General features: G+C 42.5%; 1 protein-coding gene across 1 annotated transcript in view; it reads right to left on the reverse strand.

Moving 5' to 3' along the window:
* Nucleotides 1-18,264, reverse strand: part of SCARF1 (scavenger receptor class F member 1) — an 85,075-nt gene that overhangs the window by 58,343 nt on the left and 8,468 nt on the right. Inside the window, exons 2-4 of the mRNA XM_069761342.1 lie at nt 12,284-12,345; nt 7,700-7,801; nt 4,263-4,788 (exon numbers count right to left, since the gene is read on the reverse strand). Coding sequence (XP_069617443.1) covers nt 4,263-4,788; nt 7,700-7,801; nt 12,284-12,345 — 690 coding nt within the window. The remainder of the gene's footprint in view (nt 1-4,262; nt 4,789-7,699; nt 7,802-12,283; nt 12,346-18,264) is intronic.

Below are 18,264 nucleotides of genomic sequence, written 5' to 3' on the forward strand. Positions count from 1 at the left end.
ATTAGGGGCTCTGCAAACGCAATGTGACGCCTGCAGACCAATGCATCTAAGTCTGCATTCCAAATGATGCTCCTTCCCTTCCGAGCCCTCCCATGCGCCCAAACGGTGGTCCCCCCCCACATATCGGGTATCAGCGTAATAAGGACAAATTGGACAACAACATTTAGGGTCCAATTTCTCCTGCTAACCTTGGAAAAATACAAAACTGGGTGCTAAAATATAATTTTTGTGGAAAAAAAAAGATTTTTTATTTGCACGGCTCTGCGTTATAAACTGTAGTGAAATACTTGGGGGTTCAAAGCTCTCACAACACATCAAGATGAGTTCCTTAGGGGGTCTACTTTCCAAAATGGTGTCACTTGTGGGGGGTTTCTACTGTTTAGGTACATTAGGGGTTCTGCAAACGCAATGTGACGCCTGCAGACCATTCCATCTAAGTCTGCATTCCAAATGGCGCTCCTTCCCTTCCGAGCCCTCCCATGCGCCCAAACGGTGGTTCCCCCCCCCACATATGGGGTATCAGCATACTCAGGACAAATTGGACAACAACTTTTGGGGTCCAATTTCTCCTGTTACCCTAGGGAAAATACAAAACTGGGGGCTAAAAAATAATTTTTGTGGGAAAAAAATGTTGTTTTATTTTTATGGCTCTGCATTATAAACTTCTGTGAAGCCCTTGGTGAGTCAAAGTGCTCACCACACATCCAGATAAGTTCCTTAGGGGGTCTACTTTCCAAAATGGTGTCACTTGTGGGGGGTTTCAATGTTTATGCACATCAGTGGCTCTCCAAACGCAACATGGCGTCCCATCTCAATTCCTGTCAATTTTGCATTGAAAAGTCAAACGGCGCTCCTTCCCTTCCGAGCTCTCCCATGCGCCCAGTGGTTTACTGCCACATATGGGGTATCAGCGTACTCAGGACAAATTGGACAACAACTTTTGAGGTCCAATTTCTTCTCTTAACCTTGGAAAAATAAAAAATTGGGGGCAAAAATATAATTTTTGTGAAAAAATATGATTTTTCATTTTTACGGTTCTGCATTATAAACTTCTGTGAAGCACTTGGTGGGTCAAAGTGCTCACCACACATCCAGATAAGTTCCTTAGGGGGTCTACTTTCCAAAATGGTGTCACTTGTGGGGGGTTTCAATGTTTAGGCACATCAGTGGCTCTCCAAACGCAACATGGCGTCCCATCTCAATTCCTGTCAATTTTGCATTGAAAAGTCAAATGGCGCTCCTTCCCTTCCGAGCTCTCCCATGCGCCCAAACAGTGGTTTACTGCCACATATGGGGTATCAGCGTACTCAGGACAAATTGGACAACAACTTTTGGGGTCCATTTTCTCCTGTTACCCTTGGTAAAATAAAACAAATTGGAGCTGAAGTAAATTTTTTGTGTAAAAAAGTTAAATGTTCATTTTTATTTAAACATTCCAAAAATTCCTATTAAACACCTGAAGGGTTAATAAACTTCTTGAATGTGGTTTTGAGCACCTTGAGGGTTGTAGTTTTTAGAATGGTGTCACACTTGGGTATTTTCTATCATATAGACCCCTCAAAATGACTTCAAATGAGATGTGGTCCCTAAAAAAAAAATGGTGTTGTAAAAATGAGAAATTGCTGGTCAACTTTTAACCCTTATAACTCCCTAACAAAAAAAAAATTTGGTTCCAAAATTATGCTGATGTAAAGGAGACATGTGGGAAATGTTACTTATTAAGTATTTTGTGTGACATATCTCTGTGATTTAATTGCATAAAAATTCAAAGTTTGAAAATTGCGAAATTTTCAAAATTTTCGCCAAATTTCCATTTTTTTCACAAATAAACGCAGGTACTATCAAAGAAATTTTACCACTATCATGAAGTACAATATATCACGAGAAAACAATGTCAGAATCACCAGGATCCGTTGAAGCGTTCCAGAGTTATAACCTCATAAAGGGACAGTGGTCAGAATTGTAAAAATTGGCCTGGTCATTGACGTGCAAACCACCCTTGGGGGTAAAGGGGTTAAGGTAGTCTTCCACCAGATCATTCTGGAAATTGCATTCTCATTGAGAACATAAGAGCACTAAGCAGAGTAAAGTGCTCCTGTATATGAGGGTGTTGGGGGAGATAGCTGTTGGCCAAACCATTCTTTAGCTACCACTTATCTAATTGTCTAGAGTTCATTAGGCTCTGAACACATCTGCATATGAAACTCTGCTTTTCTTTTCCTTTAAAAGACCAAAAAGTGAAAATGCAAGCAGGGGACAGTTCTCTCACATGATGGTCATTAGAGGTGCATGACTAACCACATTGACTATAATAGCACGCCCCCTGAAGCAACGAAAAAGCGAAACGTATGTCGGGGATAGTGAGCCGACGTTCTGCTACAACTATACTAATGGGTAATTGCTGCCATATTTAACCTAATTTTCTCTGTCACTATCCTTTTTCTATGCATTTATGGTTGTTACCATTGGTTATTATAACTTAACTGTCACTGTTTTACCCCTATTTTGCACACTACTTATGTGTTTATGTGTCTATATTTGTTATTTAAGTTTTTCAATAAAATACATATTTTTATTCATTAGAATGAACGCAGTTTTTTTTTCATTTTCTGAACATTGACTGTAATAGGGTCTATTGGTTTATCCCCATGGTATCCATTGCATTCTGCAATATTTTCCTCCAGTACAGATGGCAGGATCTGTGATGGAGGTAGATGTGATCAGAGCAATATAATCCTTCTGATTTCAGTCTGCTTCACAAATATCAAATAAAGGTTTGTATTAATATTAATGGAGCATAGTCTCTAATGCATATGAATAAATGCCAACAAATGAATTAATTAGGAGAGATTTATTGTATACATTTGCCATTTGAATCATTAAATACCTGTCCTGACATGGTCTTTCATCTACCGAGTGCTGTTAATAATGTATATTAATTCCTTCCTGCATTGAAACTTTATGATATACAGCAGAGGTCTCCAAGTACGATGCCCCCACTAATAAAGACGACACTTGTTTTGCAGTATATTTGTGACATTTCTAGTAGGCCTAAAGCATATGCATTCTTTGGAAAACGAGCTGTTCTGCAGTACTTGGCTGCGCTGCTACACACTGAATCAAGCTGCTCTCTGCAGCCCTGTTCAAAGCTTTAACATCACCACCATTGGGAAAAAGAACAGCTGATGGGTGGGGGTGTCAAGTGTCGGACCCCACCAATCTTATATTGATGACCTATTCTATGGACAGTATGGATCAGTATGTAGTGACCGGCAGGGCTGGCTCCAGGTTTTTGTGGGCCCCGGGCAAAAGAGTCTCAGTGGGCCCACATACCATGATTCATGATGCACAGATACTGTGGAGAAATATAGATATACTACACAGGGCCTAGCCTTTCCCCTCATCCTTCACATAGGCAGATCTGCACACACAAAATACACAGACATGCACACACACACACACACACACACACACGTACACATACAATACGTAAACATACACATACATACAATATGCAGACATGCACACACTTACAGTACATAGACATGCACACACACAATACGGAGACATGCACAGCACACACATACAGTAAAATACGCAGATATACACATACAATACGCAGACATACACACACAATACGCAGATATGTACATACATATATTTGAAGACAAATACACAAAATACATAAATATATACAGTCATACACACTGATATACACACATCATACATGCATACACAGACAGACACGAGCCCCACTCACCTCCCCCAGGCTTGTTGCTTATCAGGCTGCTCTGGCATGTGGTTTGATGGCAGTCAGACATGGCCGCACACAGTGCACTCTGCAGCTGTGTCTGCTACTAAATGATGCGGTCGGGCCGGCACTGTGCCTTTAACTTTGCTTGTGTGTCTGCCCGGCCGCATCATTACTACAGCTGCAGAGTGCACTGTGCGCGACCATGTTTGTTTAAGTGACGGCTGAGCTCAAGTAGTGCCGAAGCTGCTGAGGTAGCATCCAGGGCTCCCTGGTGGCCCGGCCACCAGTGAGCCCCCATTTGTTCAGGGCCCCGGCAGTTGCCCGGGTACGCCGGGTGCTGACGCCGGCCCTGGTGACCGGACAGTCCTTTTAATGTTTCATTGGGTTTAGTCTGGTGTTGATGCATCACTGTCATTACATTGAATCATGCAGTTGATTATGACAGTGAATATAAGCAATCGGCAAGCACCTGCTGGGAATATACATCTCTTGCTACCCCTTGTCATACCTTTTCTCACATTTGGGTCCGTAATATCCAGCAGGACAGCGTTCTGTACATCTTTTTCCTTGGTGTCCTGTGTAACATTCACAGTGGCCACTTTTGGAGTTGCATTTGCCATTCACACAGTCACATCGGTGTTCACATCCCTGACCGTACCATCCTTCTAGACACATGCAATTTCCGTTTGTTCGTAGACATGGAGATTTGTTGCAACTACATTTTATACTGCATCGATTTCCCCACCAGCCGCTGTGACATATGCATTGTCCATTAGTCTGATTGCAGTAGGAAGTCTCCAGGTTGCACAGACATTGTTTATTGCAGTGCTGAGCCCACCAGCCTGGCTCACACTTACACAATCCAGTGAGCTGGTCACAGGTCCCGTGCAGACCGCAGTGGCAGGGGTTCTGACAAGTAAGCCCCCATTGCTTAGGATTGCATGTACATTTGCCAGTCACCCCATTGCACTTTCCATTGGGATGACATGAACAAGTCTGCTTGCAGTCTGAACCCCAGTACTGATCAGGGCATGCTACAAAATGAAAAAAGAAAATGTTAATTACATTTTTGTATCAGATTGAAACCAAACAATTTTAAGGCTTTACGTCACACATATCTCTACAATGCACCAATCAGCTATAACATTTTCATGTTCAAGGTGTTAACTTCATATTCCCGAGGTCTGAATTCAATTGAATAGTGTCAGGATGCAGTAGTTGTAGGTCATCCAGCTGATATAGGCCCTGTAAGCTGGGGAAACTCGGCTATAAACAACACTGCCTGGCATCTGTCCACTTCTCCTAATATCTGATGTATGGCAGAATTCAGGAGAAGTTGTAGTGAGCAGACTGACACAATGAGTCCTGCTCCATACCTGGAGAGTGCCATTAGCTGCTGTGATTAAAGCTACTTCTGACTGCAACAGTTTAACCCCCTTAGATGCTATGGTGAGCAGCAAGCCCCATTTTGCTAGAGAAAAAAAAATTGGGCCCCACCAAGATGGAGGCGGTGGCGGCTACTGTGCAGGCGCCGCCGTTGCCATTTTGATCCAAATTTTGTCTCCAGCAAAATGGCAGCAGAGGCGCCTGCGCAGTAGCATGTATTGGAACACAATTGCCAGCACCCTTTTGATAAAGAAAAAAAATGTTAGGTTCCATCAAAATGGTACCAGCGTTGCCTGGTGCGCAGGTGTCGCTAGCGCCATTTTGATTAATCCAATTTATTTTCTCCAGCAAAATGGCATCAGCGGTGCTTATGCAGTAGCATCTATCACAATGGAACAGATGCTACTGCGCAGGTGCCGCCAGCGGCATCATTTTGATGAAGATTTTTTTTTCCTCCCCACAATACTATATGACACAACAAGCATACGGAAGAAGGTGCTCTGGTCAGATAAGACCACAGTAGAACATTTTGAGCTAAATGCCAACGCTATATCTGGCAGAAAGCTAACACTGTATATCACCCTGAAAGCAACATCAAACATGGTTGTCGCAGCATCATGCTGTGAGGATGCTTTTCTTCAGCAGAGACAGGGAAGCTTGTCAGAGTTGATAGAAAGATGAATGCAGCTGAATAAGCTGAATACAGGGCAATCTTTGATAAAAACCTGTTAGAGGCTGCAAAAGACTTGAGACTGGGTCGTAGGGTCCCCTTCCAGAAGGACAATCACCCAAAACATACTGCCAGAGCTACGATGGAATGGTTTACATCTAAGCATATTTATGTATTTGAATGGCCGAGTCACAGTCCAGACCTAAATCTTATTGAGAATCTGTGGCAAGACTTGAAAATTGCTGTTCATAAAAGTTCTGCATCCAATCTCACTGAGCTAGAGAGAGAAGAATAGGCAAAAAATTCATCCTCTAGATGTAAAAAACTGGTAGAGACATACCCCAGAAGACTGGCAGCAGTAATTGCAGCAGAAGGTGGTCTTACAAAGTTTAGACTCAGGAGGGCTGAATATAAATACACATTACAATTTTCAGATTTATGTTTTTAAAATATCTAAAAACTATGTATCATTTCCTTTACACTTCAAAAACACTTGCTACTTTGTGTTGGTTCATCACATAAAATCCCATTAAGATACATTTAAGTTTGTGGGTGTAATGTGAAAAAATGTGGAAAAGTTCACAGGGCATGAATACTTTTTCAAGGCACTGTACTTATGCTTCAATGTTTTGGTTTTGAGTGGCGGGGAGCAGCAGAACATAAGCCTTGTCTAATAGTAACTTCAGATGGTATGGAAAAAGTCTGCAGTGTAATCCTCCTGAGTAGGGTAAGTTCACACAAGGCGTTATTGCAGGGTTTTTTTCTGCAGCAAAACCTGATCTTCTTGGCAGGAAAGAAGCTGTGGCAAAAAAGCAGGTTTGGTGCGTTTTTGGTGCGTTTTTTTTGTCTCTTTGTCCATGCTAATGTCCATTGACTTTCTGCAGTAAAAACGCTGCAAATAATGGTACCTGCGTTTTTGCAGCATTTTTTCTGCGTTTTTGCTGTGCTTTTTCAACACCCATTCAGAGCCAATGGGTGAAAAACGCTGCAAAAACGCTGAAAGAAGTGACATGCTCTATGTCCAAAAAAGGCAGCAAAGCAAAAAAATCCTGATGACACAAAAAACCAATGTGTGTGCATGAGATTCCTGAAATCTCATAGGCTTTGATGGTACTGTAAAGCTGTGTGCACACGTTGCTGATTTTTCGCGTTTTTTTGTTCACATTTCTTGCTATAAAAAACGCTATAAAACTGCAAAAAAAGCATACATTATACATCCCATCATTTAGAATGAATTCCGCAATTTTTGTGCACATGATGCGTTTTTTCTGTGAAAAAAACGCATCGCGGTAAAAAACGCAGCATCTTCATCAATTTTGCGGACTGTTTGCGAATTTCCCACTATATAATGCATTGGGAAATGTCCGGAAAAATCTGCAAAAAAAATGCACCAAAAACGCGATAAAAACTTGCGGAAAAACGCACAAAAAACGCATGCAGATTTTTTGCAGAAAATTTCAGGTTTTTCTCAGGAAATTTCTGCAAGAAATCCTGAATGTGTGCACATAGCCTAAAAAGCAACTGAAAATTAGCATAAAAAAGCAGCAAAAAAAACGCCCTGTGTGAACTTACCCTAAGGATCTAGAGTACATTGCATTGTACAGCAGATCTTCAGATGATGGTATACCATTTTTTGGCAACATTTCTAGAATGGTAGAGTATGGAGTATTTATGAATGACACCAGATATGTACATGTAAGCCAATTTCAGAGGATACAATCCACAGCATTTATCAAATGTGCATTCATCTTCATTTATTTCTGGATAGCAGGCACATGGAAGTGTACTTTACGTACAGCCGTTTCGCCTGTGAATATACTTTTTCAAGGCCTCATATACATGTAAACTAATTCTGCATTTATAGATTACAAATCTGTGGCTGTACTCACGTGAATAGCAATCAGCACCAAAGAAACCTGGTTTACAACCACATACTCCTGGTCTTAGGCAAACTTCATCTGTTTTGCAGGCATCTTTCCCTTCACAAATTGCTGAGGTGAAAGAAAAGTCGCAATTAAAAAAAGAGTCCAATTCAATATAGTTCTTAAAAAATATATTAAAAGGGTTATTTCATGTTGGAAAATTAATTAGACTGTAATGTGTTAATATATTACATTGCTGCAGGTATGGACAGGGGCTGAAATTCAGCCTTGGCATTTGAAATCACACAGGCCCATGTTGTCCCCATCCCGATGAACCAGATGGGATATATCACTAATATTACCCTGGATGGAGGAAAGGAAGATTTTCTACAAAACCAATATTTCTAATGATACCCGTGGCCTGCAGGAGTAAGTGACGGAGTCGGCGACTTTGTGCTCCGTCACAACTCTTAACATTATGGGTGTCTTGAGAACACAGATTCTGTTAAAATGTAGCAGACAATGCAGCCAATGACCAGACAGGCCCTTCTGGCATTTACCACAATTGCCAGATGGCCAGTCCGGCCCTGCCTTGCTGTCAGTCATAATAGTTCTGCTGCGCAAATGACACAGCACAACCAGGGCATATGGACATCTTAGAGAGTAGTCTCCATATCTGTTTGTGGCATGTTGCTTTGTGAATTACTGCCTGCCTTATTACTATATTATTATTGCATTATAATAAGAGGAATCAGGGAAGGACACATCATTGGTGCAACTACTGCAGTTCCACAAGGGCCTGCATCCAACTAAACTGCAAGCACCTTCTCTCACAAACATTCTCCATTTCATTTGAAAAAAAATTACTTATTTAGAAATTGATGGCAACAAACATCACAAAAAATTTGAGTCCCGGTTAAAAAAAGGTTTGAAAAGTAAGTGAAACTAATGAAAAACAGCCATATGGTCAATTTTTAAAGGTTATGGCTGTGTATAAAAAATGATGTTAGATAGGCAGAGTCTCTCAGAAGCAAAGATGGTCAGAGTTTCACCAATCTGTGAACAACTGCATCTAAAAATTGTGGAGCAATTTAAAAAAAATGTTCCTCAACTTAAAGTTTGAAAGACTTTGAATATCCCACCATCTACAATACAAAAGATTCAGGGATACTGGAGAAATCCATGTGCACAAGGGACGATGCCAATTTTCAATATTGAAAGCACATAATCGACCCTCAGTGAGCACTGTGTTAAAAACAGGCAGGATTCGGTAGTGCAAATCACTGAATGGGCTCAGGACTACACTGTGTGCAGAATTATTAGGCAAGTTGTATTTTAGAAGATTATTTTTATTATTGATCAACAACTATGTTCTCAATCAACCCAAAAGTCTAAAATATCAAAGCTTAAAGGGAACCTGTCACCTGAATTTGGCAAGATTGCCTTGCGCAGGCGTGTACTACGGAGGACAGAGAATGAACTTCAATCCAATATTGCGGCCAGCATGCAGCCAGCGGGTAAGGAAAGGGTGAATCAAACACCCCAAAACTCCGCCCATATGACCCATAACCAGTCCTGCCAAATTCAGGTGACAGGTTCCCTTTAATATTTTTGGAAGTTGGAGTGTTTTTTTTTTTAGATTTGGCTATCTTAGGAGGAGGATATCTGTTTGTGCAGGCAACTATTACTGTGCAAAATTATTAAGCAACTTAATAAAAACCAAATATATTCCCATCTCACTTGTTTATTTTCACCAGGTAAACCAATATAACTGCACAAAATTTAGAAATAAACATTTCTGACATGCAAAAACAAAACCCCCAAAAATTAGTGACCAATATAGCCACCTTTCTTTATGATGACACTCAACAGCTTTCCATCCATAGATTGTCAGTTGCTTGATCTGTTTACGATCAACATTGCGTGCAGCAGCCACCACAGCCTCCCAGACACTGTTCCGAGAGGTGGACTGTTTTCCCTCCCTGTAGATCTCACATTTTATGAGGGACTACAGGTTCTCTATGGGGTTCAGATCAGGTGAACAAGGGGGCCATGTCATTATTTTTTCTTCTTTGAGACCTTTACTGGCCAGCCACGCTGTGGAGTAGTTGGAGGCATGTGATGGAGCATTGTCCTGTATGAAAATCATGTTTTTCTTGAACGATACCGACTTCTTCCTGTACCAGTGCTTGAAGAAGTTGTCTTCCAGAAACTGGCAGTAGGTCTGGGAGTTGAGCTTCACTCCATCCTCAGCCCGAATAGGTCCCACAAGTTCATCTTTGATGATACCAGCCCATACCAGTACCCCACCTCCACCTTGCTGGCATCTGGGTCGGAGTGGAGCTCTCTGCCCTTTACTGATCCAGCCTCTGGCCCATCCATCTGGCCCATCAAAAGTCACTCTCATTTCATCAGTCCATAAAACCTTTAAAAAGTCAGTCTTAAGATGTTTCTTGGCCCAGTCTTGACGATTTATCTTATGTTTCTTGTTCAAATGTGGTCGTTTTTCAGCCTTCCTTACCTTGGCCATGTCCCTGAGTATCGCACAGCTTGTGTTTTTTGTTACTCCAGTAACGTTGCAGCTCTGAAATATGGCAAAACTGGTGGCAAATGGCATCTTGGCAGCTTCACGCTTGATTTCCTCAATTCATGGGCAGTTATTTTGCGCCTTTTTTGCCCCACACGCTTCTTGCGACCCTGTTGGCTATTTGCCATGAAGCGCTTGATTGTTTGGTGATCACGCTTCAAAAGTTTGGCAATTACAAGACTGCTGCATCCCTCTGTAAAACATCTCACAATTTTGGACTTTTCAGAGCCCGTCAAATCTCTCTTCTGACCCATTTTGCCAAAGGAAAGGAAGTTGCCTAATAATTAAGCACACCTTTATATACGGTGTTGATGTCATTAGACAACACCCCTCCTCATTACAGAGATGCACATCACCTGATTTACTTAGTTGGCAGTTGGCTCTCAAGCCTGAACAGCTTGGAGAAGGACAACATGTATAAAAAAGTATCATGTGATTAAAATATAACTTGCCTAATAATTATGCGCACAGTGTAGTTCCAGAAATCATTGTGTGAACTATGACCACAGTTTGCCATGCCAGTGAAAATTCTATACTGCAAAGAAAAAGTCACATTTGTTTATATGTTCTCCTCGTGTCTGCATGGGTTTCGTCCAAGTTCTCAGATTTTCTCCTAAACTCCAAAGACATACTGATAGGGAACTTAGATTGTGAGACTCATTGGGGACAATGATGTTAATATCTGTAAAGCACTGCGGAATATGATGGGGATATGTAAGCGAGTAAATATAGCAACATAATCCAGTAACGTTTACATTTTTTCAGGGCTAAAGCTCATTTAAGTGGACTGGGGCAACAACTCAAACTTTTCTGTGGTCAAATAAATAAAAATTTGAAATTCTTTATTGAAACCTCAGATGCTACATAGAGAGCGTTGGCACTCAGTAACCGCGCCCCCAGCGCTGACTGTCAGCCGGCTGAGCATAAAAGCTGGCTATCAGTCAGTGCTGAGGGTGTGGTTACAGTCACCGCTCTCTATGCACAGAGCGGTGGCTGAAACCGTGACAATGCCACCCCTATGACTGAAAGTGCAAGCCTAACGAGGGGAATAAAGTTCACTTCCTTCTGGAAGCAAAGCTTTCAGAATGGATGCCACCCAGTGTCAGATTGCTTTTACTCTACAGATTAACCAGATATATGCAGGTTAATAGCGCTATTTTAAATGACAGGTTCTCTTTAATTGAAAAGTCTTTAACTTTTGCCTTCTTATCTGTGTTCTATGTTATGTAAAATATGGCTATAAAATATTTCCAAACGATTGCATTCTTGTTTTCTTTACATTTTACACAGCGTCCCAATTTTTTTTAAGTTTGGGTTTGTAATTGATATATAATAAAACAATAGATTGGTACTTACATTCCGGTGTCTGGTCACGTCCCTCGCCTTCAGCTTCCCGCACTGACTGTGAGCGCCGGCCGACCGTAAAGCAAAGCACAGCGGTGACGTCACCGCTGTGCTTTACGGCCAGCGCTCAGTCAGTGCGGGAAGCTGAAGACGAGGGACGTGACCAGACACCGGAATGTAAGTATGTAGTGTTTTTTTTTTTACATTTACACTGGTAACCAGGGTAAACATCGGGTTACTAAGCGCGGCCCTGCGCTTAGTAACCCGATGTTTACCCTGGTTACCCGGGGACTTCGGCATCGTTGGTCGCTGGAGAGCTGTCTGTGTGACAGGTCTCCAGCGACCAAATAGCGACACTGCAGCGATCAGCATCGTTGTCGGTATCGCTGCAGCGTCGCTTAATGTGACACTACCTTAAGTCAACAAATGTCCTCTCTGCTAGAGAAGGGTCTAGTAGGAATCTTCTATGCTACTTTTTGAGCTGATGACCACATAGAAAGCATTACCTTGGAGATCAAGAACCAACTTTCTGTGAGAGCATGAAAGGGATTTCATTGTGACAGATTCTCTATTATAATTAGGAGGACTGAGCACTTTATTCCAGACAGTAGTAATGACCACTAGCACACATTAAAATGAATAAAGTCATTCTGTCAGCTTTTAAGGATAGACTTTCTTACCAGCTGTGCACTCTCGTCCTTCCGGTTTCCAGCCTGGGCAGCACACCAGCCCTTTGGTGACACTAAGGGAAGGGAGAAGCAGGAAGTTGATTAGTTTCATCATTTTCTTTTAGTGACATCCTGAAATTGACACTAGGCAGATGGTGTGCAAACTGTGCTAAGAAACTGTGTTAAAGGGATATTCCCATCTACAAGATCCTATCCCAATATGTAGTAGGTGTAATCTATATATATAATTGTCTAAGGGTTTTTCCGTCTGTCTGTCTGTCTGTCTGTCTGTTCTGGAAATCCTGGCTCTCTGATTGGTCGAGGCCGCCAGGCCTCGACCAATCAGAGACCGGCACAGCATCGACGTAGAAATCCCGTGTCTCTGATTGGTCGAGGCCGCCAGGCCTCGACCAATCAGCAACGGGCACAGCGACGATGATGTCATAAAGGACGTAGACATCTCACGTTTCTGATTCAGCGATGGGCACAGTATCGACGTAGATGTCATAATGGTTGCCATGGCGACGATGATGTCATAAAGGTTGCCTCGACCAATCAGCGACGGGCACAGTGTGCCGCGAATTCTGGAATCATCATTGTCCATATACTACGGGGACATGCATATTCTAGAATACCCGATGCGTTAGAATCGGGCCACAATCTAGTCTATATATATATAATTGCCTAAGGGTTTTTCCGTCTGTCTGTCTGTCTGTCTGTCTGTCCTGGAAATCCCAGCTCTCTGATTGGTCGAGGCCGCCAGGCCTCGACCAATTAGCAACGGGCACAGCGACGATGATGTCATAATGGTTGCCATGGCGATGATGATGTCATAAAGGTTGCCTCGATCAATCAGCGATGGACACAGTCTGCCGCGAATTCTGGAATCATCATTGTCCATATATTACAGGGACATGCATATTCTAGAATACCCGATGCGTTAGAATCGGGCCACAGTCTAGTAATAATAATATTAGCAAATCTCTCCAGTTAGAAATTTAGTATAGTTCTTCAGATTCGCTATGTCGCTTACCTCATGTAGGGCTTTATAATAGCTTAGGTATCCATGGTTACGACCAGTTAGAGCTTTCTAACTAGCTGTCACTATATGAGTGATCATAACCATGGATACCTAAGCTACTGCAATGCCCTATATGAGGTGAGTAACAGAGAATCTGAAGAGCTACGCTAAATTTCTAATTGGAGGTATTTGCTAATATTATTAAAGGGGTTGTCCGCTTCAAATCGATAACTCTGCAGTCACTCTGTTTGACTGCAGACTTATGAATCCCCCCAGTGCAAGTGCAGCGCCCCAGAGTCCTGATCGTTGCAGTAATGTCGCTCTGCCACTAAGGGGAGTGATGTTATGTCTGATTGCACTAAAGGAGTTCACCTGACCAGGTATCACAGTCACACATTACACTTCACACTCCGGCCACCAGGGGGAGCAAAAGGTTCTATGTATTATGCCACTCCTCACACTCTGGTAAAACTGGGGGTTGGATAGGAAGTTAGTGAGAAGCACCCTGGGAGAGCTCCAGGGAGGACCTGTCAGGGGTGGGTTCCTGGCAGGTACCTAGCAGAAAGGACAGATCGTTACGGAGCCGCGCCTGCACTACCTTGCGGCGGCATCCTAAGGAAGGACACGAAGCGAAGTATATTGTGGAGAAGTGAGAAACGAGATCACAGCACAAAGGTGATAGAACCAGTAGGAGTCGTGCCCCGAGATCGGCAACATCCTACTGAGGTGCGTAGCCGGTGGCCGGAACGCAGAGGAAGTAACAGACTTCAAGCATTACTTCAAACAGCGGCAGGACAGTTGATTATAGGTTGGCTGTCTACCTTAAATCACCTAAGCAGACGTAGGAGGCAATTGTGGGAGAGGGGCGTCTCTAGGGTCCCAGAATAACTCCAGGCCTACCCGTCATACGGGCGTGTCCTAGCCAGATAAACTGGGGGACGGAGAAGAGAAAGAACAGATACGACAGTTGTGAGGACTATCCCGTGGTGCTCAGCAGGGAAGGACTACAACACACAGGCGCTAGTTGGTGGGCACTGATTTCCACCTGCAAAGGGAACTCTGGATGTGCCTTCGGACCGGCCGGTCTTAGCCAGCCCTGTTAGCAGTGCTCTGGATTGCGGATCATGAAGTCTTCAGTAAAAAGGTAAAGAGACTGCAACCTTGCGTCCTCATTATTAACCGCGCCTCACATCATCGCCACCTACACTACTGGGAAGCCCTTGGGAAGCACTTCACCTGTGGGAAGGTATACCTTCTAGCTGCCATAACACCACCCCAGTGGACCCCAAGCAGCGTCGGTCACCCTGACCGAATACCACAGGTGGCGTCACGAACACTTGACAAACTTTCATCACCTTTCATTAGACGCCCCTTAGCAGGGTCACAGACCGGGTCTAGCCACCGTGACAACCCCAGGACCAAGACAGAGAGGACCGGTACCGAGTACCCCGCGGCCCTGCATCTGGGGGCGCTCCAACTGCCATGTATTATCCGGTTTCTGAGTATTATGCATATCCCAAGCCAGAGCGCGTCCAGTGGGCACGACCTCGCTCCACACACTAGTATATAAGTGTATGAAGCGAGGCCATGCCCACTGGACAGGCTCTGGCCGGGAGTATGTATAACGCATGCATACCCTCTGGTGAATCCCCACAGCACAGTGTGTGCACTGGGGGATTCATAAGTCTGCAGTCACTCTTTGTGACTGCAGACTTATTGATTTGGACTGGACAACCCCTTTACTATTACACCTACTACATATTGGGATAGCATATTGGAGAAGGGAATGCTCCTTTAAATGTAGACATTGTTGCACCAATCTGTAAAAATAGATACCGCTGAAGAAAGCACATGCAGAGTCCAGTTGGGGTCTGTTCGTGTCATTGCACTCTATGACTTAGTCAAAGGTTTCATCTTAACCCCAGTTTTCAGACTCTCCATGGACCCGCTGCCCCTGTAGGGTGACTATATGTGCCCCTAGTGCTACATAACGTAAGAGGTCATCCCTCTATATCACTGCTCTACTAGTATACCAAGGAAACATATGTGGGTACAAGTTAATAGTGCTTTGGGGTACACTGCAAGAGCTACTGACCAGTACCCCTGTGCACAGTCCGCAAAAGAAAGAATGATCGATCCGTCACGTGTGAGTAACTCGCTGGCTAATACATACTACGATAAAAAGTCTGAAAATCTGTGATAGCCCCGATGAAGGAAAGTGCTTAGTACATTTTTTGAACCCTCCAGACCTCCATAGTTTTGCAGTGACATCACTGAGGCAGTGCAAACAGTTGTTTTTGAGAGACCCCACCGGCCGGGCGCTCTCAATGCTGTATCCCGTATTTGACCAAACATCCACCCTCTACCGCCTCTGGTTTCCTTCACCACAACTGACGGATCTATCATCCTCTCTTTTGCGGACTGTGCGCAGGTAATAATAACTTACATTCATATATGCTTTTGGGGATATCACTGGGGCAGTGATATAGAGCGGTGGCTTACCTATTACATTATGTAAAGTGCAGGCACAAACTGTGTAAACTTTTAAACAATTGACATAACTTTTTCATTAAATTGTTTTTATTGATTTTTTTAAAGGGAAGGAGATACAATACACATGAAGGTTTTATATATCAAACAAAAATTGTTACATCTCGACCCTGACAAGGGCACCAAGCTGACTGTAATAACCTTTTCTTTCCTATTTAGGCTTGAATATAGTTAAAATGTGCTGCGCAAAACAATCTGCAATTTTTTCTTTATTGTTATGTATATTGATATTACTTTTTGAGTATTCTTATGGCCCTCTGCCACCTAGGAGAGCGTGAACTCCTATCACACACTCACTACCAATCAGCGGTCTTTCGATTGCATGTTTAGACAGAGTGACAGTGCTTTTGATGCACCCATAACCATTAATAGATTGTTCTGTTCTTGTTCTTGGCAGCACATGTCCTGTTTACACAGGATGATTTGCTGCCGATAATTTATAAGCAAGCTCAAAAATAACTTTAGAGATTTAGATATGTAATAAACGCACACAGAGATATGCACCAGAGCTCCTACAGTAGAAGTGAAACTGTAGCAGGATAAGGTGTGTCTGCATACACTTGATGGACTAAGAATACAAATAAATACCTCCTGTGCAAGAGTCTAAACTAAGAAACCAGTGTAACATTTATTGGATTAATATGCACCAACCTTTGTTAGTATCTTAGCTGCTTGTAAGTGAAGCCAAAACTGGTGTCCTGGGTTAAATTGTAGTAAGATGGTACTTCTGATATAAGTAGGAATCCAAATTTTATTAACATTTTTCAAACATTTTTCCATTATTTATTGTATCACTCTCATTATGGACCCTTTTAAAGATACTTATGAGAAGGCATACTGGTCATAATTCACACATATTTGACTTTTTTGTATCTTTTTATTTTTTTAAGCATTTTACTTTCTATAGAATTAATAAAATTAAATTAATATTTTTTGCAGGACAATAATGATAGCCATATATTTATTTTTATTTATTTTAAACCGTACTCATTGAAAGTGTTAATTTCCAATATGATCACATGGGCATTGCAGATGATCCAAAGGAATGATTAGTACCACACGTGTACTAGTTGACAACCACAAGCAGCTATGTAAGGCTAGGTTCACATTGCGTCAAGTACATGGCGTCAAACGGATGCGTTAAACGCATGTACAGAAACGGAGCAAAAATATGTGAAATTCGTCGTCACGGTAACGCTAGCGTTAACGCATGTGATCGCGTTTTTTCATTTTGATGTCCGTTTACGAAGTATCCGTTTGTCTGCGTTTGTCACTGTCAATAAAGTTGTTCTTTTTTTTTTGTTGGTAAATATTGGATAGAATATTTCTATTTTATATTTACCACTGGCAGTTGTGGCGACGACAGACGGCTAGGGACCTTTTTTCTTTTTTTGTCCTCCTTGTGCCACAACCTATTGTGTATGTAAAATGTAAAAAAAAATATTTTAACATTAAATAATGTTAACATTCATTCTACGGCAAAACACTCTGTCACGTGCAGGAGACTTTGTGTGAGTGGGATATTTTAATGGCCGAAGTCACATTTCCTGTCACATGACCACATGTGACCACCTTCAAAAGCTATTAAAACGTGTGGTTCTATTTGGAAATTTTTCATGATTTGCGTCTGACTGCGTTTGCCATAGCCTTCTATGGCAGAATGAACGCTTCCGTTAGTAGTGCGTTAGCTTGGCCGGACCCGAAAACGCTGCAAGCCGCGTTGAAGGTCCGTCAGAAAAAAAACGTTATGTGACAAACGCATACCAATTTAGGGATGCGTCACGATGCGTCAGACAATGCAAGTCTATGGGCGCGTTAGTATGTGCGTTACATTGCGTTTTTACTACTTAAAAACGAGTCCGTTAGACGGACACACCTAGCGCAATGTGAACCCAGCCTAAGGAGTCTAGGTGAAGCAGTGACTTATCCTTGAGGAAGAAAGCAAATCTTAGATGAAATTTGGTCCATCCAGACACCTGTAACTTTCGGTGAGGTTACTGCATAGCACTCTGTCTTCGTAACTTGTGGACTTGCAGGCAGATACTTATCCATCATACAATATCTTCAGTATTGTGTCTGGTTGGCTCCAAATGTATTCTACAGCAGGACATCGATGCCAAACACAGAGCCAATAACAACCAATAACATTAAAAACTACCGTAACTACGGCATAAAGAATAACATGGAGTCCTAGAAGTGGTGATGTGGCCTCACAGTGCCCTAATTTCAACATCATCAAGTCTGTCTGGTATGACATGAAGAGACAGAAGAACTTGAGCTAGCCTCCATCTACAGAAGATCGGTGGTTAGTTGTCCAAGATGTTTGGAACAACAGCCCTACCAAGTTTCTTCATATACTGTTTGCAAGTGTACCTAGAAGAACTGAAGCTTTGATTAGATTTTGAAGATGAATTGTGGTCAC

The sequence above is a fragment of the Ranitomeya imitator genome, chromosome 3 (genome assembly GCF_032444005.1).
Source record: "Ranitomeya imitator isolate aRanImi1 chromosome 3, aRanImi1.pri, whole genome shotgun sequence".
Taxonomy (NCBI): Eukaryota; Metazoa; Chordata; class Amphibia; order Anura; family Dendrobatidae; genus Ranitomeya; species Ranitomeya imitator.